Source organism: Ambystoma mexicanum, chromosome 5q (genome assembly GCF_040938575.1).
Source record: "Ambystoma mexicanum isolate Mex_15411 chromosome 5q, UKY_AmexF1_1, whole genome shotgun sequence".
Lineage (NCBI taxonomy): Eukaryota > Metazoa > Chordata > Amphibia > Caudata > Ambystomatidae > Ambystoma > Ambystoma mexicanum.
Window position 1 is genome coordinate 40,831,571 of NC_090933.1, and position 25,052 is coordinate 40,856,622.

Sequence of the window (25,052 nt, forward strand, 5' to 3'; positions counted from 1 at the left end):
GGTTTTAGAACGATTCAAGCAATATTTAAGTCTCCCAACAAAATGATGTCACCCATGCTAAAATATTCTAACTTTGATATGACCATTTTTAGGAACCACTCTTGGCACCAGTTTGGGGCATAGACGGATGCCACCGTAAGATTAACCAAGCCTAGCCTAAGGAGAAGGAAAATGTAATGGCCCTCCTTGTCTGGCTCCGTCTTCAAGATAGTCACCTGCGTGCCAGCTTTAAACGCTAGAAGTACCTATGCTTTTTTCTCCTTAGCATTAGCCTGCACAATCTTAGGGTATTGTCTGAGTTTTAGTCTGTCTACCATGTATCCTAATATGAGTCTCCGGAAGCGTGATCAGGTCCGTTTTGGTGGATGGACAAAAGACAATCTAATTTTCTCCTTTTGATAGGGGTATTTAACCCGAATATTAAGTGTCAGGCACTGGAAAGTAAGTTGACTTTGATATGCATTCTAAGGAATATCAAAAGTGTCCCACGTGTACTCTGCTCTTCCCCCAACAGTTGTAACTCCCCAGGCCCCATCTCCCCGCACCATCCCAACTTCCACCCACCTTGAACTTTAACATTATCCCTCCACCCGGGTGTAGGCCACACTTGCTAATCCAGCCTCGGACTTAGTCCTTGCAGATAGCCGACCAAGACAACCAGGGACAAGTGCAGGGTATCCTAAAACCCCTATGCTAACTGTAGGAAGATTCCAAGATGATCTCTAATCGCACCCCTCTTTCATTGTACGGTAAAGTGTACAGCTCGGTTTGAGTGGTCGATGCCTACCGGGTCAAGTCATTGCGGGATTGTCCTTGGCGGACAGGATTTGCAGAGGTAGGTGTGCCAGGGACCTTCTCCTGCTTCTTCGAGTACGCTCTTTGGTGGTCCATTCCCAAGAGTGAGGCCCTCTGGAGGCATAGGCATGAGGCCTTTCTTGCTGCCCTCAAATCATTTATTTTTGTGGATAGCACGCAAGTGCAGCTATGGTGTCTCTAGGGCATGCGCCTGGGTCTCTGCGTAAGGGACCAACCCTATGGATCCTATCGATCGGGATCTCCACCTCAGGTTCCACATTTAGAAGGACCCTGAAGATATTTGTCACTTGAGCCTTCGGATCTGCGTCGCATATTGTTTTGGGGATGTTTCTGATGCAGATATTCGACCTTCGTTAACACTTTTCTAGGTCCGCACACTGCAGTTCCATGTTATCCGTTGTCCTGGCTACATGTTCCAGCAGCTCCTCTGATTTAGATGAGTCGAGGGCCAGGTATTGTAGTGCTTTTTCATTTATCCATCCAGGAGAGCCCTAAAGTTTTATTTTTTGCAGGCCCCGAGGCCCTTTGAGATCCCCCAGCAGCCCGCTCCTACCCCGAACCCTCTTTCTGCTTCCCCTTCCCTCCTGCCTCCCCACCCGCCCAGGCCCGTCCTCATTTGTCCTCTCACCCTTCATCACTGGTCCCCCTAGGGCAGCCCTCTGCCCGTGCAGCCCTTGTCTAAGGGCGGCTCCAACAAAGGCAGCTCCAGGAGGTGTCAGCAGGTGTCCGCAGGGGAAGCCAGTGGCCAGCCGTCAACCTGCAACTACAAGGACCAGTAAGGTAGGAGTGGCTCAAGGCCAGGAGAGGAACAGCCGCTCTGCACTGGAGTCCCAGCCACTTGGGGAGACCACGTTACGCAGGGCCACTGCACCGTACTGCATCTCTCACCATCTTCCTCGAAACTAGTCAAAATCCCAACTTAGTCTCCAGACTCCATTGTATGATATTTAGATTGCACTGCTCTCCCACTATACAGATATCTCTAATTTAGCTGGAGTTCTGTCCCCAACTGCATTGTATGATATTTAGATTGCACTGCTAGGCCTCTCTCCCACTATACAGGTGTCTCTAATTTAGCTGTGGTTCTCTCCCTAATTGCACTGTGTTAGACTGCATTGATAGGACTCCAAACTGCATTGCATGATATTTAGATTGCACTGTTAGGCCTCTCTCACACTATACAGGTGTCTCCAATTTAGCTGGGGTTCTGTCCCCAATTGCATTGTACGATATTGAGATTGCATTGATAGGCCTCTCTCACACTATACAGGTCTATCAAAATTAGTAGGGCCTCCATGCCCAAATTGCATTGTATGATATTTAGAGTGCACTGCTGGGCCTCTCTCCCACTGTACAGGTGTCTCTAATTTAGCAGGGCCTCTGTGCCGATATTGCATAGTATGATATATAGATTGCACTGCTAGGCCTCTCTCCCACTATACAGGTGTCTCTAATTTAGCTCGGGTTCTGTCCCCAATTGCATTGTACGATATTGAGATTGCATTGGTAGGCCTCTCTCCCACTATACAGGTATCTAAAATTTAGCAGGGCCTCTGTGCCCAAATTTCTTTCTGTGTCATTTACATTGCATTGACAGGCCTCTCTCCCACTATACAGGTCTCTCAAATTTAGCAGGGCCTATATGCCCAAATCTCTTTTTGTGTCATTTAGATTGCATTGATAGGCCTTTCTCCCACTATACAGGTGTCTCAGATGTACTAACCAACTCACTCTCAAGTGAAACAGAACCCACCAGTGAATTACTGTGGAGTATCACTCTGATCAGGGGCTCACGCATCACAAGGCGCAAGTCCAACCTGCGCCCTTCCAAGCCACTCTTCAACTAGCAGATACCCTCCTCATACCCACATAGCTAGCTCACCGTAGTGGACCGTGCTCAGGGAGACGGACACTAAAGAGAGCCACCGATAGCACCCTAATAAACAACCCTTAACCACCTCCCCATCCCCCCTAAGGACAGGGACTACGCAAGTCGCCAACATCAGACGGAATACCACCGACAGAGCAAGCCCAAACTAGTAGCGGACCGCTTTCATACCCACTACTACACCACAAGACTAAAAGACCAAAGCAGGACCAACAGGACTTCACCAAACAAAAGACTAAACAACTCTCAAGCCTATAATGCTGCGCAAACGACCCATTCCAAGGAAAAGACGACGAGAAGAAAGAACAAACACTCCAGAACAGCAACTAAAAACGACAAAAATAGATTGCACCCCCACAGAAACTAACACAAATCGAACCAACACTGAGAGAAGGGGCAAATCCATCTACCTAACTCCATACCTTGCTGACAACTGGCAACCACTCCAAACCAACCCAATGTTAGAACCAGCAACATCAAACAACCTAACACAAGCAAGTAGAAGAAGGATGAACAACACAAAAAATAGTACATGACTTATGCGATAACTCCCTACATCACCAAAGCAAAAGGAACTTCCAATCAACAACCACAACTTCTGGAAGATGAACACGATGAAAACAAAAATAACCCAAGACAGAACCTAGAAGAACTCTTCGAAGACGCTGACACCCTGAAACCAACAGCTCAACAAGAGATCGACCAGGAAGGAAACCTCAACACCGATCAGAAGACGACCTCAACAAGGGAATCCAAGCCAAACACCTCCAAACTTCACTGCAATCTAATAAACGCAAGATCCATGTCAAAACACTCAACAGAGATCTTCGACCTACTCGACGACAACGGCATTGACATCATCTTCATCACAGAAACATGGCTGGACGACAACTACAAAATCACACTCCAAATCTGCCTTCGAACCAACTTCAAATGCCTGCAAATAAACAGGAAAAACAAAAAAGGAGGCGGCATCGCAAAAGCATTCAACAAACACCTGAAAATAAAAACTGACGAACCACTCAACATCCTCAACTGCAAAACCATGGTAATACACCTAACGGCGAACCCAAAAACCAACATCATATTCATCATGGTGTACAGACCCCTGACATATGATGCAACATTCGTCGACAACTTCATAGAAGCCATCACCAATTTAGCCATCGACCACGAACACCTAATCATCCTGGGGGACTTCAACATCTGGTTTGAAGACAATCACGCCAAAACTCACTGATTGAACAACTCACCACCATGAAACTATGACAACTAGTCAAAGGGGCAACACACTCGGCAGGACACACCCTTGACGCAATTTTTGCCAACGAAAAACTCATCACTACGGCACCACCAATACAAATACTATGGAGCGACCAACTCATCATCCCATTCGTGATCACTCTACCTACTCAAGTCTACATCCAACCCCCGAAACTCTCAACCACCACAAAGAGAAACTGGAAACACGTGAAAGAAGGCAACCTATTCGAACAACTGGAATTACCCAAACCCTCAACCACAGAACTAGAGCTAGCTGACCTAGACGGGAAAGCGGAGATACTGCGCAAATGGATTGCAGATACAATAGACAAGATCGCCCCAGAAAAACTGTTCTCTCCATCAAAGAAAAGAGCAATGGCAAAATGGTTCACCCCACTATTAAGCGCCATGATAAAGGAACACAAAAAGATGGAACTGGAATGGAGGAAAGAATACAACCCAAAAAAAAAGAAACAGTTCCAGAAACAAATCCGCGGATACAAGAAGGAAATTCAAAAGGCGAAGATAAGACATTACGATGACAGAATCACCAATGCCGTTAACACACAAAAAGAAATGTTTAGCTTCATTAAAGAAATGAGAAACCCACCAGGCTGCGATAACACCCCAACACCCTCAGAAAAACAATGCAACGACCTGGCAGACCACTTAAAAAAAAAATCAATGACATCTGACAAACCATACAAAAGAGACCAACCAACCACAACATACAACCTAACAAACCTAACACGGAACCACAGTACAAACTCCAAAGCTTTCCTGAAATATCAGTAGAGGCATTCGCTATGCTGGTAAAACTAAGCAAGAAAGCTGGATCACCCATGGACCCATGTCCCCCAGACATATGCAAATCGATCCTCGCACAAGGAACGCCAGTAGAACACTACAGAAACCTTCTAAATCTCACTAGCAACAGGGACTGTACCGAGGATCTTCAAATCCGCATATATCAAGCCACTCCTGAAAAACACAAGTGGCGACGTAGACAACCTCTCCAACTACAGGCTGATCTCTAACATCCCCTACCCGGCAAAACTTCTAGAAACTTACGTATATAAACTAACCCAAGAACACGTAGAAAAACACCACCTGCTAGACCAAGCTCAAGTCGGTTTCAGACCAGCAAGAGGAATGGAAACAGCACTACTATCCATCTGGGACGACCTCAAAACTAACGCAGATTCAAACACTACCTCAGCCCTTATTCTGCACGACCTCTCCGCAGCCTTTGACACAGTGAGCCACGACGCCCTGACCAAAAGACTAGAAGACATAGGCATAACAGACACAGCCCTACTCTGGACCAAATCATTCCTAGCAGAAAGAACAGAAAACGTATGGATTAAACCATTCAAATCCACTCCACGAGTTAACGACTGTGGAGTGCCACAAGGATCCTCACTATCGCCACTATATTTCAACATCTACCAGACTCTGGCATTCAGAATCTTCAAAAATTACAACATTACATGCTACAACTACACAGATGATATTCAAATCATCTACAAAATCCAAGATGCCGATTATTCAACCCTAATCGACTGTCTGAAAGAAGTCTTCATTTGGATGAATGCCAACAACCTGAAAATAAACCCAAGAAAGACAGAAATCATGATCGTATCCAAAGACCAAGAAAACGAAACCACCATCCCGTGGCCTACGGAAATGGGAAACGCACCAACACCATCGAAGGTAGTAAAAAATCTGGGAGTCCTAATAGACAACACCCTAACCTTAGAACCACAAATAAATGCAACAGTGAAGAAATGTTTTTTCCTCCTCCACACGGCAAGAAGAATTGTACCTTTCCTCTCCTTCACGCACAAAACACTCACTATCGTCACCCTAATCATGTCAATAATCGACTACACAAACAGCCTCTACCTCGGAATACGAGGACACCTCTTGATTAAACTGCAACGGATCCAAAATGCAGTAGCAAGACTACTCCTCAAACTATCCAGAAGAGACCACACCACCCCAGCCCTAAAAACACTACGCTGGCTCCCAGTTAAACATCGCATCACCTTCAAAACAATGTGCATAACACACAGGGCAATCAGTGGACAAGGAGCAGAATTCTTACAAAAGAAAATAATCTACAAACCGACAAGACCCCTCCGATCAAGCAACAAAGTCTGCCTGGAATTCAAACCATACCTTAAGAAAAAACTTGGAGGCACCTCCTTCTACCACTTAGCTGCAAAAACTTGGAACAACATCCCAAAAGAAATAAGAAACACAGATGATCACCTAAAAATCAGGAAATCTCTAAAAACCTGGCTCTTCAACACCACTGACCCAAACTGAAAACCAAAACAGAGAAAAGGATGACTGAACTGGAAAGGACACGGACAGCCCCACAAATAACAGGGAAGCTCCCACGGCACCTGGACGGGTGACACCGGATAGACTGCAACTCGGGCGACACGCATGGAGACAGAGTCAACTACCCCACCCGCCCCTTAGTTATCACCAGGCACCACAGTGTTGTGGAATTGCTGAGATATTGGCAATTTGCACACAACCTGACTTGTTGACATTGGCAGGTGCACTGGCCACAGGAGTATGAAGGAAGGACAGGTGGGGCTATGAGAGAGCCTGATAGAGGCGGGGACAAGAGGAGTAAGGATCCTTGAATCTCAGAGGGACCCAAATCAGGATAGGCGCATCAGGGGAGACTACACAAGCCCAGCACCTCAATTCAGGATAGAGATGCTAACTAACCAACTCCACTAACAATTTCCCCTCTGCATACAACTCTCACATTCCAAACCAACACAACCAAAACCTACAGCATAACAAACCGCACAAACTTCACTACACTGCAACAACAAAACAAAAAAAAGGCACAACAGTACACGAAGACTACCGGCCGTAAACACCGCAAGCCCAGCCAACGGACCCACCGGGCTGAGGCCGCCAACAGCACATCACTGCTTTCTTGCACTTTTCCTGCTTCCTCCCACTAACCCAACCCCACCCCACTTTCAGAGCCGCCAGAGCACCAGGGGACCACTCCGGTGGTGATAGTGTGCGGTACAAATGTCCTTTAACATTAACATATCTACCCTTTCCCCAAGGGAGGTAACATCTTTCCTCATCTCTGCCATTTCCGACCTGAATTAGCTGGTAATTTCGTTGAATTGTGATTGCAGCGAGGTGAAGAGTTTCTCCTGGAGGTTCTGAAAGCACCGCTCCATATTTTCCTTGGAGGTGGCCATGTCGTGCTGTGGTGTGCTAGGGGGGGCCCCCGCTACGCACAATATGGAGTCCGTAGCAAGGAGGGTCCCTTCTAATTTTGCCCAGCACTCTTGCAGAGGATTCACTTTAGGGGTTGGTTGCCGCATGGGCTGCAGCGGCTTCCGCGGTGTATCCCTTCCCTTTGCACCTGGCATTGGGTGTTTTGTGAAGAAGAGTCGCCTCTCCCCCTTGCTATTCAGAACATCCTATTACAGCTAGCACAGGGCTGTATCCAGGCTCCTGCTCCTTCTGCATGGTGTGTTCTGTGGTCTGGGCCCATGGGTCCATAGAGGGGGATTGAAGGGGTAGGGGGAGAAGCGTGCTGTATTGTCCTTCTCCAAGGCCTTGTTTAACTAGTACCCCCTAGCCCTGTTGAGGTCCACCATGTTGCTCCCCACTCCAGCTAAGAATGCAGCTTGCTCACGTGCAGGATGGGTGGGGGGTTGTCACCGCGCCCCAGGCCCAATCCCGCTTACCTCCTTACAGTGGGGGCTGAAGCTGTGAGAGCGCTGAGGCCAATGCACCCTTCGGGTCTGCAGCGGATTGAGGGCGGGAGCAGCCGAGGTCCTCCTTTGTCAGTTCTTCCCCCAAGCAATGCCGGCCTGCTGTTTGGCAACAGGGGTCCAGGGCGCAGCAGCTTCCCCACCTATTAATGGGAGCCGGGCCTGGGGTGCCATCTGCGTCCGACCGAGTACAAAGCGGGGCTGGGTCGGGACTTCCCGGTCCCCGTAGCTGCTAGTGCTGAGTGCATGGAAGTGGTGGCAACCACGGCAGAACCCACCAGGGGGCGAGGGGGCCGCATGCACCATTTACAATGTTCTACAAAGAAAAGGTGGTGTTGAGTCCTTTCCTTTGTTTTTACCGAAGGTAGGTTTGGATTTCCATATATCCCAAAAGATTGTACTGCCAACTTGTTACCCACTGCCTCACCCTGGTAAAGAAGAAGAGAGGCTTCACACACGCGACCCCAAAAGTGCTTTGAGCTTTTATATTTCTCGTCTAGCGACACTAAGACAGGATGATCAACTTCTTGTTGGATATGCTGTGCACAAACTGGGTCTCGCAGTTACTAAACTAACCTTATCCCGTTGGATAATTGTATGTATTACAGAATGTTACAGGCTAGCTGGTAAAGATGCCCCTGTTGGCTTATGGGCTCAATCCACAAGGGTCGTGGCTACTTCATCTGCCATACAAAGAGGGGTGCCAATTCAGGACATCTGTCCGGCAGCCACTTGGTCATTTATTTTATTTTTATTTATTTGCATTTGTAAAGCGCACAACTGCCCTTGGGCATCGTGGCATTGTTAAAAAGGCTTACTTAGTTATATAAGTGTTTGCGAAAAACAGATGAAAACATACATGCAAATAGCTAAGCCTCATGTTGTATAGGGCGGCTTAACTTAGTTACATGAGTGCTAGCAAAGACATACAATTTGCCTAACCCCAATTTGAAGGGCGGCAGCAGCATACAATGCATAAAGTCAGTATAGGTGGCATAGACCTGATGCACAACCCCATCTTGAAGGGCGGCATAAGCATACAATGCATAAAGTCAGTGGCAATTTACACAGTGCCAGCCACATGTTGTATGGCAGCAACTGCACGCAAATGCATGGTCAAGAATCAGTAGGTCGGCAAATACATGGTGCCAATCACAAGTTGCATGAGGGCAGCATCACACAAATGCGTTGTCAAGAATCAGTAGGAAAATACATGGTGCCATTGACAAGTTGCATGATGGCAACAACACAGATGCCTGGTCGGAATCAATAGCAGATGCAAGGTGCCAGCTACAGTAAACAGAGGGGCCACTATGCTCTAACACATGGTAGAAATCAACCGAGAGTGGCATGGTGCCCCCCCCCCCCCATTGCAGGGCAGCGGATACCTACTGGTTCAATGTGGAGATCGGAAGACTAAAGCAAGGGGCCAGTCTCCAGTTAGAGGGCGGCAGCTACGTACATATGCAGGACCAAGTCAGAAGGGCCACACACACAGGCAACCAGCGGGAGGGAGGGGGGCTTTCACACACACACACAGGCGACCTTTTGTACTCTTAATTGGTCCCAATACCTGTATCTCCAGATTGCTCCTGTCCTTGGGCTAAATCCCTTGTGGTTGCAAACTCGTGCGCTTTTGTGCAACAGAATGAACTCCATGAGAGACCACATTGAATAACCTTTCTATTTGGAATAGAGCCAATTGATATACTTGAAGGAAGAAACCTATGGGTATAACATACCCTTATGCCATTTGGGAAAGAGTAACATCACTTGGAAATAGAATTTCAAACCAAGTGAAATTTGACATAGCAAAGTGACAGAATACAGGAGCCAAAAACGTAAATAACTTACAACGATCAATATCAGGAGGGAAACAGATGGTCTAAAAGAAGTTGCACTGAGGACGGCCAGAGAGGTCGGAACACGTGTCGGCTGTGATAGACAATAACATTAAAATTGGATAGCAAATATGATGATTTAGGCATCTTTAATTTGAACACTATTTCAGGGCATATAATATTGTTGTCATTGCGTTGTTTGTCAGCATTCTGTTTGATGTATTGCTAATTTTGGGAGGATGAGAGGTGCCTCCCTATGCTGATACTGCTGCAGGTGATATTTCAGGAGAATTAGCGCACTCTATTGGGTGCACCCCATTTCTACTTTACTAGCCTATTGCCAAATACATTGCATGCAGTCTGTTTTAATGCTCTTTAGTATTAACTCATTCAAACATGGCAGCCCACATTCCAGTCCTCGGTATAACTCATTGCTAGGATAAGCAGTCATGTGTTCTTCTCCCTCAAATGAGATCTGCCGCATTCCCTGCTTACTGCAGCCACCCTAACCTCTACTGCACCATGCAAATGCCTGAATGCTCCTAAATGCACTAGGATATCCATCATGAAGCTCCACGACACATTACATCTTTGACAGGTACTCTTTGTTTATATAATTTATAGACACCTACAGTCTTTTGCATTACTAATGTGATTTGTCAATTCTCAAATACAATACAATATATTTGCGATGATAATTAAACTTTGTCTTATTGTTCTGCTCACTATTTGATTTATATGATGGGTTCGTTCAAATAGACCTTACTTTTTGTGCAGTGGCTTTCCTCCCATTTGGCAATTTACTTTGTTTTTTCTATGCCTGGAGTTCTTAATCAATTTGGGGCAGTCCTTTACTTTATGTACAAATAAGGGTGAACTGACATACTTTCTCTGGCTTTCCTCTTAGGGGGACTTCCCTTGGGATGACAAAGAGTTCCGGTTCTACTTCATGGCAAGTGCCCTTTTTTGGGCGGGTGTTACCTACTATGTGTTCTTTAGAAACGCATCGAGAGAAATCACTTGGAAGGACTTTGTCAACAACTACCTCACCAAGGGGATTGTAAGTATTGGGAAAATGGGTATTGTCTTTATGAAACCCAGTTGGCATGTAAAAGGATAATTTCACTTTCACCTTTACCTTCAGGACAACCTCTATGCTGAACCCAACTAATTTTCGCCGTGCTATCCAGTTTTGAATTGCACTGAAGGTTCATGCGCTATGCTAACCAATTTTGAATTGCACTGAAGGTTCATGATTGTTTTTGCTCATTGCCCATTCAACTTGCTTCTGGCAACTGGATTGGTGAAAGTGCAATACTTATACTGTTGCTATTTTCAGACGTGGGGGACTAATTTTGTATACGTTTTTTGGGGGTTACGGGGTAGATGGGGTTCAGGTGGCCGGGATGGTAGTGATGGTGAAGGGAGGTATGGGGAGGAACCGCACATTAACGAAAATGCATTGAAGAGAAAAAATGGGAATAGTGCTGTCGAAGTACATTACAATGAGGTTATTTGCTTCATCAAAACACAACCGGTGAACATAAGCGAATAAACTTGGTGCAAAACACAGGTGTGACTTGCTCCACGGGTCTATTGATCTATTGCAGCCTTTGAAACATATTTTTGGTGTGCCTAGGTGTTAGGCAAGAATTCATGTGGTAACCCTGGGGGAGACTACACAACCTTTGTACTCTTGGTATTATTAGGTAACCCACCTATTGGCATAGGCCTGTACTACACAAGTTGGTAGTGTGACTGAGCAGTCAGGCGTATCTTGAGGGCTAAATGTGAGCTGTAGAACTGTAGCAATGAAATCCACCAATACAAGTATGCAAATAACACTTGCACTCAAAGGTTTTTAGTTAAAATAATGATTTATTTAACAGTCGTGTTTAAATACATTTTTTTAAAAAGGGCAATATATATAGCAATCAAATACACTTTAAAAAATACTTTCTCAGAATCAACACAAAGCAAGTAGATACTCTTTAGAGATACTTCATACACACTTCCTACACCCCGATGTGACTTCACTAACTAGGACAGTAATGGCATGTATATATCACTTGTGCACTTTGTAAATTCTGCGGTTGGTAGAAAGGAAAGGTTAAAGGGATGGTCTAGTAAAAAAATTTATTTCAAAAATAGATAGGCAACATAAAAAAAAATACTAGCATTCTCCGTTTTAAAACTTCCTATGTAAAATATTGAGCTATTCAAGCTCAAAATTCACAAAAGCAAGCACATGGGCGCATCCATTTTGTGAAATGGAGGCCCTCCTGTGCTGGCTTTTGCGGCACTAATGAAGGAAAAGCCAGCCAGCTGTAGTAAACAAAGGCTACCGCTGGGTGGCTTTCCCTTCATTAGTGCTGTAGGCGGAGGACGGGGCCCGGAGACCAGAGCAGGAAAGCTGCAGCTGAATCTCGGTAATTGCTATTTATTTTTTTTAAAAAATAAGCAATAGCTGCCGTTTTTTTCCTACGTTTTGTGTGGGAGGGGGATTGGGCACCCTGGACTGAGTTGCCTCGGCAACTCTAGTCGCACTCTTGTATGATTGTCCCAGTGGTGAGCCGCCCGGCTCACCACTTAGCATGCTTGCGTGACAACTAGGCTGTTGAATGGGGGTTTTCCTGCATAAAAGCAGGGCTTTGGGGACTGGAACTTCAGAAGTCGCCACAGGACCTAAAGAATCCGAAGAGGTGAGAAGATGAGCCATCTACGACGACACCACCGGTGGAGCCCTGCTGTAAAGAACTCACCACTTCCCCAACGAAAGAGGAGATGTTCTTCCAGGAGAGTCTTCTTCATTTGAGCTGGTGGGACCAACCAGATCGCCTTTTTCGCCTTCCAGGACGTCTCGTGGTCGAATCGCCCGTGCCAAGCACCCCGGTGGCCGGATAGCCACGCTTCACCACTGAACGTGAATAAAAGGGTCATACCTTTTAATCAGGAACTCCGTGGCCGGTTTCATCCCTGGCAGTGCAACGACTTCCAGCTTTCTTCCTCGTTGAGATCATCTCTTCCGCTGGTCGAAGCCACGACTTGCACCCGCTGCCAGGAACAACTGCCCCTGCTGGAACGTTCTCACCATTTAAGGTACTGTGTCCCGCCTGGCCGCCCATGCAACGGACTGTCCAAGATGTCACGTAAATCCTTGACTTTCCAACTGGGTTGGCCTCCAAACCTTCTAACTTTATCTTTCTGAACTGATCCAACCTATATTAGTGCCAGTGTATTTTCATAAGTGTTTTTAAAATAAATAATTATATACTTTTAATACCAAAGCTCTGGTCAGTGTTTGCTTGTTCTACTGTATTTTTGGCCCTATTGTGTATGCTCTGTATATTGCCTAACTCTTCTTGAGAGAAGTCGGACTGCTGAGCCACAGCTACCAGGTACATCTGGGTGGTGCAGACTGCTACCAATTGGGTTTACTGCTTACTCCTGTGGTCTTAAACATTTTGCAGTGGTCCCTAAGGGAACTGCACAGGTTTCTGCCTAACAACGCCAACAGAGAAAACCGAGGCAGAATTGCAACATACACAAAACACATCAGAGCCACTCCACTCAACTGACATAAAGACTGTGATTCTCACCAGATCAAGATCGAACTCCATGACCAACCCAACATAATGTTGTTCCTGATCTACAGACCATCTTACACCCCTAACTTTGCGACAAAACAAGCAGACTCCACCCCCATGTTATCAACCTACCACGACAACATAGTCATACTGGGAGACTTCAATATTTGGTTTGAAAAAGAAAATGAAACCACAGCGAACTCGCTGTGCGCACTCCTGGTAACATTGCTTCTCCAGCATGGGGTCTGGCATGGATTCACATGCTCATGAACATTCCCGTCGTCAGGCTGGGAATCCTCGGTAAAGAAAAAATCAGTATCAGTTTTGTTTCTGATCTGTCTTTCTTAGTAGCAACCAATCACTGGTCTCTGGGTCATACTGCCCCCAGCCAATGACTGCCCTCTCTCTAAGTCCCGCCTCTGGCAGCCATCTTCAGATTTTTACCGCATGCTCAAGTGTTGGGAGTCCTCGTGTTTAGTTCTAGAGCTTTTGCTGCGTTTTCGTGCTTTTTCAAAGAAATTACCTAATTTTTCGGTCAAATAGAGCCTCAAGCTCCACCGTTTCTACATCCGATCAACAGGGACCCGTTTTGGATTTTTTCTACGCCCCTCCAGGGTGAAGTTTTCGTCGAGTTATGCTTCTTGGAGGAGTGCAGAAGTTTCTGTGGCCTACCCTGGACATGGCCCAGGAGAAAGGAAGCTTGACGCCCGGAAAGCTGTAAAGGGTTTGCCCTGGATGCCAGCTGCAGAATGTGTTCAAAGAGGACGAGCATTTCGAAGTGCCTCTACTGCCTTCATGAGGACAAAACGCACGTGGAGAAGGACTGTGCGTTTTGCGGGAACATGTCGGAACGGACCATCAAGGATCGACATCTTCGTCTCTCCAACTGGCTGGAAGGAAAGAGCCCGTCAGGTGAGAAGTCGTCGTCGTCTGAGCGGTCTTTTAAGTCCTCTGAGGGCGCCCCGGCGACAGGGGCCCAACAGAAGGCAAAGCACCGTGAGTCCGCGGGCACCGGGAGCGCCGAACGGTCGGGCTCCTCGGCTGCCAGGCAGGGCGCATCCTCCCCAGCACCATCAACCACAAGCCAACGCTCTGGCTCAGGGAAGAGGAAAGCCGAGAACCTGGCTAAGGTTCTGGAGAGGCCCCGGTCGGTCTCGAAGGATCCAGCCGAGGGGGACCGAGGTGGTGACCCTCCCCCCAATGTGAAGGCCACAGGCCCACAGAAGGTGGTGAAGGCCTTGATTCCCCCGGCTAAGGCCTCTATCGAGGAAGTCGTGGTGGCCCTGGCGCAGCCTGGGGTGGCTACGCCAGTGGAGGCGACCTCGGGGCCCAGAATTTCTCTGCCACCGCAGAGGGAAGCCTCTTTCAGGCCCATCGAGAAGACCCCTGTGAAGACTCCGGCGGAAAAAGAGGGGGGGAGCCGGTGACCATTGTGGACACGGACAGAGCCTCTGAGGAGGAACTGGTTGAAGTCTTGGAGGGCCTCGACAAGGGCGTCGAAGAGGCTGGGTCCCACGGGAGGCATCCCGACAAAGGGGACGACGAGAACGCCGGCGATGCCGGCAAGGTTCCTAGTCAACCGTCGCTTCCGCAGCCGCAGGACAACTCGGCCATTTTGTTGGCAATACAATCCTTATGTTCCGAGGTAAGGATGAGATTGCCCCTACCACCGACAGGGGGGGCCTGAACCAGGCCCGACGGAGGAGCCAGAGCCAGGCTCGTCGGGAAGTCCCCCAAACAAGAGAAGACAGACCCATCCAGCCCCGCCTTTTCAGCCCTCGCGGCCTGCTCAAACTTTGCCCACGTCCCCCGTACCTGGGGATGACACGGGAACGGACACAGCCACGACGGGTATGGATGACGACGCGGGTGACGACAGGACGGAGCTCCCATCGCCTCCAGCCCGGGCCTCCCCGCCCGACGAGATTGGGTCTTTCCACGCTATGATCGCAAGGGCATCTCAGCTTTTTCAGCTCTGCCCCGAAGAGAAGGAAGGTTTCCTGTACCAACGGCACGAGGTCAACAGGAAGACAGTCCTCGCCGTGCCTCTGTTGGATGACATCTGGGACGAAGGTCTCACCCTTTCTCAAGAACCCGTCTACGGCGCCTGCCAAGAGGGATCGGTATTAGAAGTAGTACCGGGTCCCCGACGCAGCCCCTTTGTGCCTTAGGGTGCAGCCGACCCCTGACTCAGTCGTCTCAGTGGCGGCCAAGAAGAAAGCGGGGGGGCCATCGGCCTCAACATCAACTTCCCCGCCGGACGGTGAAGGAAAGAAGCTGGATGCAATGGGACGACGAGTTATCTCGTCGGTGGCAACAACGATTAAGGCGGCCAACGCCCTCGCGATCGTGGCCCGCTACGACAGGGAGTTATGGTACAACATCGCCCCCCTGTTGGACTTCCTACCGGACGACAAGAGGGCTGAGACCCTGGAGATCTTGCAGGAAGGTGAGGTGGCGTCGGACCACGCCATAACGGTGGCAACGGACATTGCCGACACTGGTTTCCGCCAGCTAGGCAACGGCGCTTGCCTCAGACGACGAGGGTGGCACAAGGCGACGGATTTCCGCCAGGACGTACAAGCCAAGGTTTTAGACATGCTGTTCGACGGGAACAACCTGTTTGGGAAAACGGTGGATGAGTCCCTCCATGCCATCAAGGTGGACACAGAGACCGCTAAGGCCCTAGGAGTTCTCCAGCAACAAAGGCCATTCTTTCGCAGCTCCGGAGGCAAGCAGGGTGCCTCCAAGGGATTCGGCAGGGGCTCCTCTACGTACCACCAAGCGGCCCGCTCCTCGTCGCAGGAAGCCTATAGAGGACGAGGGAAGTCAGGTAGATCCCGCCGTCGTCGCCAAGGCGGCAAGGCGTCCTCCAAGCAAGATTGAACCGACTGGCGTCGGGCCCCCACCGAAGCACCCCGGTGGGAGGCCGGCTGGCAAAGTTCGTGAGCGTGTGGTAGTCCATCTCCACTGACCGTTGGGTGCTGGACGCCCTGGCCCAGGGGCATGTACTTGAATTTCTAAAAAAGTGCCTCCGCATTCCTCCCGTGGCCAGGAAGGAAAACCACGTCCCTCAACTACTGTTGGAGGTAAGGGCGATGCTCAAGAAAGGTGCCACCAAGCTCATCCCAAAGACGCTCCGGGGCTCCGGAGTATACTCAAGGTACTTCCTCGTGAAAAGAAGTTCCTGATGGTCACCCTCCAGCACGTGCTGGGACAGCTCGAGGAGGGCGATTTCCTGTCGTCGTTGCATTTGGAGGATGCATACTTTCACATTCCCATTCTAAAAGGACATCGGAAGTTCCTCAGGTTTGTGTTCCAAGGGCGGCACTACCAGTTCAAGGCCCTCCTGTTCGGATTGAAGTCGGCACCCAGGGTTTTCACCAAGTGCCTCGCTCCAGTGGCGGCGTGGCTGCGCCTGCAGGGGATCCACGTCTACCCCTACCTGGACGATTGGCTCATCTGCGCAAGGACAAGGGAGCTCGCTGTAGAACACACAGCAAAGACCGTCCCGCTGCTCACGGATCTGGGGTTCTCCATCAACTTCCCCAAGTCCCACCTGGTCCCCTCTCAAGTCGCACTGTTTCTGGGAGCCAAGTGCGACACAGCGCGTCTGGCCTCGCCGTCGGAGGAAAGGACAAAGGCTATCCTAGGCAAGGTGCAGCGTCTGCTGGCCATGGACGTGGCCTGGGTGAGGTCCATCAAGTCCCTCCTCGGGATGATGTCCTCTTGCATTTCTCTCGTGCGCCTGTGCAGGCTGCGGATGCGCCCTCTACAGGAGTTCCTCGTCGCCCGCTGGATTCAAGCGACGGGCAGCTTCAAGGACAGGATCCCTCTCAACGAGACCTTCTGACGAGCGATCCGGTGGTGGGGCTCCCGCCCTCATCTAGCGCAGGGACAGACTTTCAGACCCCGGCCCACCAATCGACGGTGACGACGGATGCCTCCCTGGAGGGGTGGGGAGCGCACACCGGAGATCTTCACGCGAGAGGCCTTTAGCTCCCGGAGGAGAAGCCGCTCCACATCAACATCCTGGAGCTCCGGGCAGTGTTCTGGGCCCTCAGGTCTTTTCTCCCATCCCTCAAGGGCAAGGTGGTGAGGATCTTCACCGACAACACCACCACGATGTTCTACATCCGGAAGCAGGGCGGAACCAGATCCCCAGCCCTATCCAAGGAAGCCCAGGATCTGTGGCATTGGGCCATTGCCCAAGGGATGTTTTCTGGTGCCGTTTCATCTGGTAGGGATAAAAAACACCATCGACGACTCACTCAGCAGAGAGCTGCGCTCGTACCACGAGTGGGAACTACGCTAGGATCAAGTGGACCGACTCTTTCAGCGATGGGGCAAACCCCAGATCGACCTGTTCGCGACGGCGACAAACTCCAAGTGCCAGAGGTTTGCCAGCAGGTTTCCCCAACCGAGGAGCATGGGCGATGCTTTCTCGTTCCCCTGGGATGGCCTGCTCCTATATGCGTTCCCTCCGTTGCCGTTGCTGCTCCGACTCATCAACCAGCTCAAGAGGTCCTGGTGTAGGATGATCCTCGTCGCACCGGCGTGGCTGAGGCAGATCTGGTTCCTGGACCTTCTCAACTTGTCAGCATCCCTACCTGTCAAGCTGCCGACGGACTCAGATCTTCTTTCCAGAGAAGGGGGCGTCATCCTTCATCACGACTCAGAGTTGCTGAACTTGCAGGCCTGGCTCCTGCAGCACTAGAGTTTGGAGGGTACGATATCCCAGCTGACTGCAGAGAGGTTCTTGCAAAGGCCAGGGCGTCCTCAACTCTCAAGTGCTATGGACATAAGTGGAAGAGGTTCTCTGTCTGGTGCCGTGCACAGAAGATTAACCCTCTGCGGATTACGGCCCCTCAAGTACTGCCGTACCTACTGTCGCTGGCCAAGGCTAGACTAGCTCACGCTTCCATCAAGATACATCTGGCTGCGATCTCCCGATACACCAGAACTATGGGACGGGCGTCCTTGTGGTCTCATCGTCTGGTGAAGGAATTTATGAAGGGACTGTTCCGATCATTCCCGCTGGTGAAGGCTCCTGCCCCCGCGAGGGAACTCAAAGTGGTGCTGGCTAGGCTCATGGGGGCGCCATTCGAGCCTCTGCATTCGGCACCGTTGGAGTTCCTGTCGTGGAAGACAGCTTTCCTTGTGGCCATCACCTCCGCACAACGTGTGGGAGAGATCCAGGCCCTATCCTGCAAGCCTCCATACTTGACTTTTCACGACACGAGGGTGGTGATGAGGACGCACCCCTCCTTTATGCCCAAGGTGCCGTCGGGCTTCCACCTCAACGAGCCTTTGGTGTTACCAGTTTGCTTCTCGTCGCCGCTCGAGAGGACTTTGCACTCGCTGGATGTGGCTAGAGCGCTCAAGTTCTACGTGGACTGCACAAAGAGTTTTCGGAAGAGGTCACAGCTGTTTGTGAACTTTGGACCTGTGAACCAAGGGAAGGCTCTCTCGAAGGCTTCCATTTCCAGGTGGCTCTCCGGCTGCATCATGCACTGTCACCGGTTGGCAAACAGACCGTTGCCTGGCCCTCAAAGCCCATTTGACCAGAGAGATCACTGCTACCACGGCATACTTGTCTGATGTGCCCCTGCTGTTCATCTGCAGGGCTGCTACGTGGAGGTTGACGCACACCTTCACAAGATTCAACTGCGTCGACTGGGATTCCAGGGAGGAGTCCAGAGTTAGCCAAGCAGTGCTGCACAAACTGTTCGCCTGAAGGTGGGCCTGGTGGGGAGGTAAGAGTTGCTTAATGTTGAGTTTATGTAATGCTTAATGTTGAGCCTTTTGCCACCTCCCGTGGTTGTGCATGTGTGTGTACTGCTATGTATTCTTGTATTCATGAGCATGTGAATCCATGCCACACCCCATGCTGGAGAAGGAACAAGCTACTTACCTGTAACTGTTGTTCTCCAGCATGGGTCTGGCATGGATTCACATGCGAACCCTCCCTCCTACCCCTCTGCGGCTCTTCACTTGGTCATACTGCCACTTTACGTGCTACCAAATCTGAAGATGGCTGCCAGAGGCGGGACTTAGGGAGAGGGCAGTCATTGGCTGGGGGCAGTATGACCCAGAGACCAGTGATTGGTTACTACTAAGAAAGACAGATCAGAAACGAAACTGATACTGATTTTATCTTTACTGAGGATTCCCAGCCTGACGACGGGGAATGTTCATGAGCATGTGAATCCATGCCAGACCCATGCTGGAGAACAGCAGTTACAGGTAAGTAACTTGTTCCATTTCAAGTAAATAGTAAATGGATCAACCCATAATGCCCGACACACCCTGCACGCAATCTTCTGCAGAAAAGGACTATGCACATCTGTACCACCTGCATCGATGGTATGGAGCGATCATTACTTGATGCCATTCTACATCACTCTGCAAACCCACTTACTGGTCGGAAAGGAAATACTCCATGCCAGCCTGAAATGAAATTGGAAGAACCTAGACCTGGAGGCCTTAACAAACTTACTAGACTCGACCCTACCGAGCAACACAGAACCCACCAAAACAACCCTAGACCAGCAGAAAGCACATTCAACACCTGGATCACTGAGGCCCTATACCACCTGGCACCAGTACATTCTATCAAAGCGCACCAAAAAAACTGCCCGTAAAACAGTTCACAGAGAACTGAAAGAATTCAAAAAAACAAATGCAAAATATAGAAAACATGGAGAACAATACAACTGACAGGACAAAATCAAATACCAAAGTCCGCTCAGACTACATAAACAGTTCGCAAAGCAAAAAAAAATGATTACACAACAAGGATTGAATCGGCAAACAATCCACAGAAAGAAATGTTCGGAATCATCAAAGAGATTTTAAAAAACCTCATCCTGCAAGAAATCGGTCATCACAGCACAAGCACTTCACCAACCACCTGAGATCAAAAATAGAAACAATCCAGCAGACCATCAACACAACCTGTGCTAATACAACTACAGCCGTCCTACCACAGACAAGGGGCGAAACACAGACTACAGCAAAACTCACCTGCCTAGAAACCATCACAAAAGAAACCATTGCCAAACTGATCAAGGACACTAACCTTGCAAGATACCCAAGGTACCATTGCCCCCCTGACATATTCAAAGACACCCTCAGCCACAGAACACCAGCGACACACTTCTGGAACATAACCTATCGCTCAAAAAAGCACTTGTACCAACCGCCTTCAAATCCTGGAGAGCCATGTGTACAAGATCCTACTTAAATATGTCGAAACGAACGGAATGGTCGACCGGTCACAAGTTGGCTTCAGACCAATGAGAGAAAGAGAATCAGGGCTCCGAGAGGAGCAGAATCAGCACTCATATCGATACGGTACAACCTACAAATAAATGTGTCCATTTTGCCCTCATACTATTGGACAATTTGCAGCTTTTGACACAATCAGCCACACAACACTAATAAAAAGACTCATGGAATGTGGCATACAGGAATCCGCACAATCACCAAAAAATGCTTCTTCCTCCTAAGACTACTGAAATGACTACTCCCATACGTCTCCTTCCCTCACAGAACCCTCACAATCATGTCCCTCATACAAGAATTAGCTACGAAAACAGCCTCTACCTAGGAATGCCGAAGAGACTCACCAAGAAACTTCATGGTGCAAACCACAGCAGCCAGGATTCTATTAAGATTAAGAGACCACATCACTCCAGCTCTGAAAAGCCTACACTGGCTGCCAGTAAAAAACACATAAAGCACTCTGAAACTGCCTTGCACAGACAAGGAGCCGAATTCCTCCAAGGCTAGATCAACCGCTACCGCCCAAGAAGGGAACGAAGATCAACAACGACCTACAAATAGAGACAAAACAATAGGAAAAAAGGAAATTCGGAGGAACCGCGCTCTCACTTCTAATTGCAAACCTTCTCAACACCATGCCAAAAGAAATTAGAACCACAGAAGACCACATCACTTTCACGAAACTACTCAAAACCTAGTTATTCAACAGACATGCCACTGCAAAGGGACATCGGCAGCAATAACATTATGGACCGAAAGGAAATACACTAAGGGACACGGTCACAGATAACAGTGGCAATATCTTAAAGGGCCAGAACAACGCGCCCCAACCATACCCAACAACTAGAGGGATCAACTAAATGAAGGCCATCCAACCAACAGACATACCTGGGGGAGAACACCCTGCGCAATCACGCACCAAGGAAACTCAGACAGCTACCTGCCCACCCTCAACTACGGTCTCCCAATCTGCCCACCTTAACTAGGACCACACTGGCTAAGCACCTGCCCTCTATCTAATAACTCCTTTTGCACACCATTTCGGCAACCAACTGGACATCAGATCCACACCCAATGGCCACTACTATCCAGGACAAGCAATCAGGAACACACTAGGTACAACCATCCTCCTGCCACCATAAGGGAATTTGGCCCCGGCCCTAGAGAGAAAACGACTTGGGCCGATGAACCAAGACCATTGGTATATACCATTCAGCAATAACCAGAGACTCACACCAGAGGCTTCACCAAACCAAATCAACCGACTTACTAACTTCTTTCATTTTCCTGTTCCTCCAACAGAACCAACGCCACAACACCTCACTAGTGGATAGCCGCTGTACACATAAAACACATCAAGAATCCATCTAATGTTCGCACCCTACCATCTAAGAGACCCTGGAAGTGAACCTAGAGGGATCCCCACAGCACATAGTCCATAAATTCATCAACCACACAATTACACACCAACACAAGAGGTAATCATACACCAACATCCCAATGCGTTTCTGGACCCTTTACGGATACCACTAATGAGTGTGCACAACCACAATCCACCCTAACATCAGACAACACACACACACCCCAACACAAACACTAGCACACATTCGAGGCACCGAGTCCTACCCATATGGTTACAACACACTGGGCCTCCCGAACCAATCTCTGACATGCAAAACAATGCTCAGATGCCAGTTCCTCCTCGTTCAGAATCCATCCTATCCCCACTAACATGCCCAGCCCTCCTCTCTTGCAGAGCCACGTGAGCGCATGGAGACTGCTCTTGGGTGGTAGCGGTGCACGGTATAAATCACCATAACATAACAGTACATAGTGCAGTCCTAGCAGGGGTATTGAATATTTTTACCTTGTTTGACAAAGGGTCTTTCATCTTTTTTTAAAAAATAATTTTTATTAATTTATACAAACCAAACCCGCAGTGCACACATCATCAGTTCCATTGTTCGTTTAATTCCAGTCACTGCTCCCCACATCCCACCCCCCATTACAAGCCTGTTTATTCCAAACACTCTGTGTCCGCCTCACGTGGCGGGGTCTCACTTTTCATGGATTCCCTCAGATCTTGTGCTACTCCGAACAATTCCGCTATTAATGATTTCCATGCCATCAGGGTTCTTGCCTCCTCCTCTCCCCCCACATTGCTCGCCTATTGCCATACTGTAGTTTCTGCTTCTGCCCATTTTTGCAACTCCTTCCACCACACCTCCACCCGTGGCCTGTGACATGTCTTCCACCCCATGGCAATCCTTCTTTTTGCAAGCACATATGCCAAGTCCTTCAGTTTACTGGCATGTTTAAGTTTCTGTGCTCTGGGGAACCCCCCCAGCAAGCATGCCCAGGCTGTGTCTATGACAATAGTGACCCCTTTTTCTGCCAGTCTTTGTGCTACTTCACTCCAGAAACGCTCGATCACTGGGCATGACCAAAACATGTGTACTATATCAGCATTTTCCTCATCACATTTGGGACATGCCTGTCGTCCGGCGCCCCTGAACCTAGATATTTTCTGAGGTGTCATATATACCCTATGCGTGATGTACAGTTGTATTTGCTTCAGTCTGGCATTTCTTGACACCTTCTTATGGTATCCCAGGGCACGCTCCCACATCCCATCCTCTACTGAGGCCCCCTCCTCCGCCTCCCAGTCCAACCTCAATTGCGTTAATTCTTCCCCGACCCTAGACATCACCATCTCGTACAGTCTAGAAATCTCATGTCCACCTTCCGATACATCCTATATCACATCTATATTTGCGTCTGGTTCTTCTTCCAATGCTGTTTCGGGCCATGTTTTCCTAATTCTCTGCACAATTCTGAGATATGTAATATACTGGACCGTATGTAATCTCGTCTCCTCCCCCAGCGCTTCAAACTCCGTGATAGTCCCCTCTCGCCAGATATCTCTCATCGTAACCAATCCCACTGATTCCCAATGGGTCCTTATTATCATTCTTAATTGCTCATCTCCCCCTGCCAGTGTAACTAACGGTATCTGTGGGGAGCACGGGAGTGGGTTCCCCATCATCCGGCACACATGGCGCCACATCTTCTACCCAAGCCTCATCATCTCAGGGCACGCTCTCATTTCTGCCTTAGGCAGCCAGATCATTTCTTTTAAATAAAATGGGGCACAATCATGACCAAACAGCCTAGATTCAGGGGTCGCTTCGTCTGAGAGCCATTTAGCAATGTATTGCAGCTGGCTCGCTACATAATAAACCTCATAATTGGGCAGTCTTATCCCCCCTTTTTCGGAAAAGCAGCTTCCTTAGCGACACCCTGTTTCGGGTGCCATGCCATAGAAAATGGGTAACTTCGCCCAAAATTTCATACATTTCTCGATTTTCATAATAGCTACTTCAGTATTATGCCTATGTTCCTCCTTGGCGGTATGGTACACATTTATCCCAAGGTACCGAAAGGTACTCACCGCCCATGGTATCTGTAACACCGGCAGGGGTTCCCTTATAACTGCCTAGCGGAAAAATAGTGGATTTGTGAGGGTTCACCGCTATCCCAGACAGCTCTTCATATCTCTCCATCACCTCCAGGATGTATTGGAGATTTTCTTCCGGGTACCTCAAATACAGCAGCAAATCATCCGCATATAGGGAGATCAGGTGTCGCTCCCCTCCCACCTCGATACCTATAGCATCGTATTGCTGTCTCAAATATATTGCTAGGGGCTCGCGGGCTAGTATATAGAGCATTGGGGACCACGGGCATCCCTGTCTGGTGCCTCTGCTGAGTTGCATCTTCCAGATATTATGGATCCTGTTTTAACCCTAGCCAGTGGTTCACTGTATAGCATTTTCGCCAATTTTACATATCCCTGCCCCATTCCGTAACCAGTCAGGGCTGCTAGCAGCCATGGCCATTTGACCGAATCAAAGGCCTTAACCGCGTCTAAGGACACGATCGCCATTTCGCCTTCTTACTTAATTCCCCATTCAACAACTCGGTGGAGTCGTCTATGGTTATGTGTTATATTTCTTTTCGGACATAGCCCGTCTGATCAGGGTGTATAAGTTTGCCTATAACTCTCCTCAATCTGTTTGCCAAGACCACCGTCAATATTTTGCTGTCTTGGTTCAACATCGACAGCGGTCTATAGGAGCCACAGCTATACCCTGGCTTGTTTGGTTTGGGAAGCAGTATTATGATTGCTTCCCTTAGCGACTCCGGCAACCGTCCCACCTCAAATGCCTCATTTAGCATGCCCTATAAACTTTGTAAAATTCGCTAGGGAATCCGTCCGCCCCCAGAGTTTTACTCGTGGGTAGCTGCTTCACCACCTCGTCTAACTCTTCCAATGTGATCGGTGCATCCAGCTCTTCTCTTTCTTCATCACTTATTCTAGGCAGTCCTATGTCTTCTAATGTTTCCATTATTTCAGCATGAATACTTCCTGCATCAACATATAATACCTTATAATACTCCGCAAACTCCTGGTTAACTCCCTCTTGGGTATCCGCCATAGTACCATCGTCTCTGGTTATCGTTCTGATCGTGGGTCTGGGAGTCTCACTCTTATATAACCATGCCAGAAGCCTCCCTGTTTTATCACCTCCCGCATGCTGAC

At 48.8% G+C, this 25,052-nt stretch overlaps 1 protein-coding gene across 3 annotated transcripts in view; it reads left to right on the top strand.

The window, feature by feature from the left end:
- The window catches only part of AFG3L2 (AFG3 like matrix AAA peptidase subunit 2), a 1,716,771-nt gene that overhangs the window by 446,307 nt on the left and 1,245,412 nt on the right, over window positions 1-25,052 (top strand). For all 3 annotated transcript variants that reach the window (XM_069620479.1, XM_069620477.1, XM_069620478.1), the window contains exon 5: window positions 10,483-10,635. In XM_069620479.1, coding sequence (XP_069476580.1) covers window positions 10,483-10,635 — 153 coding nt within the window. The remainder of the gene's footprint in view (window positions 1-10,482; window positions 10,636-25,052) is intronic.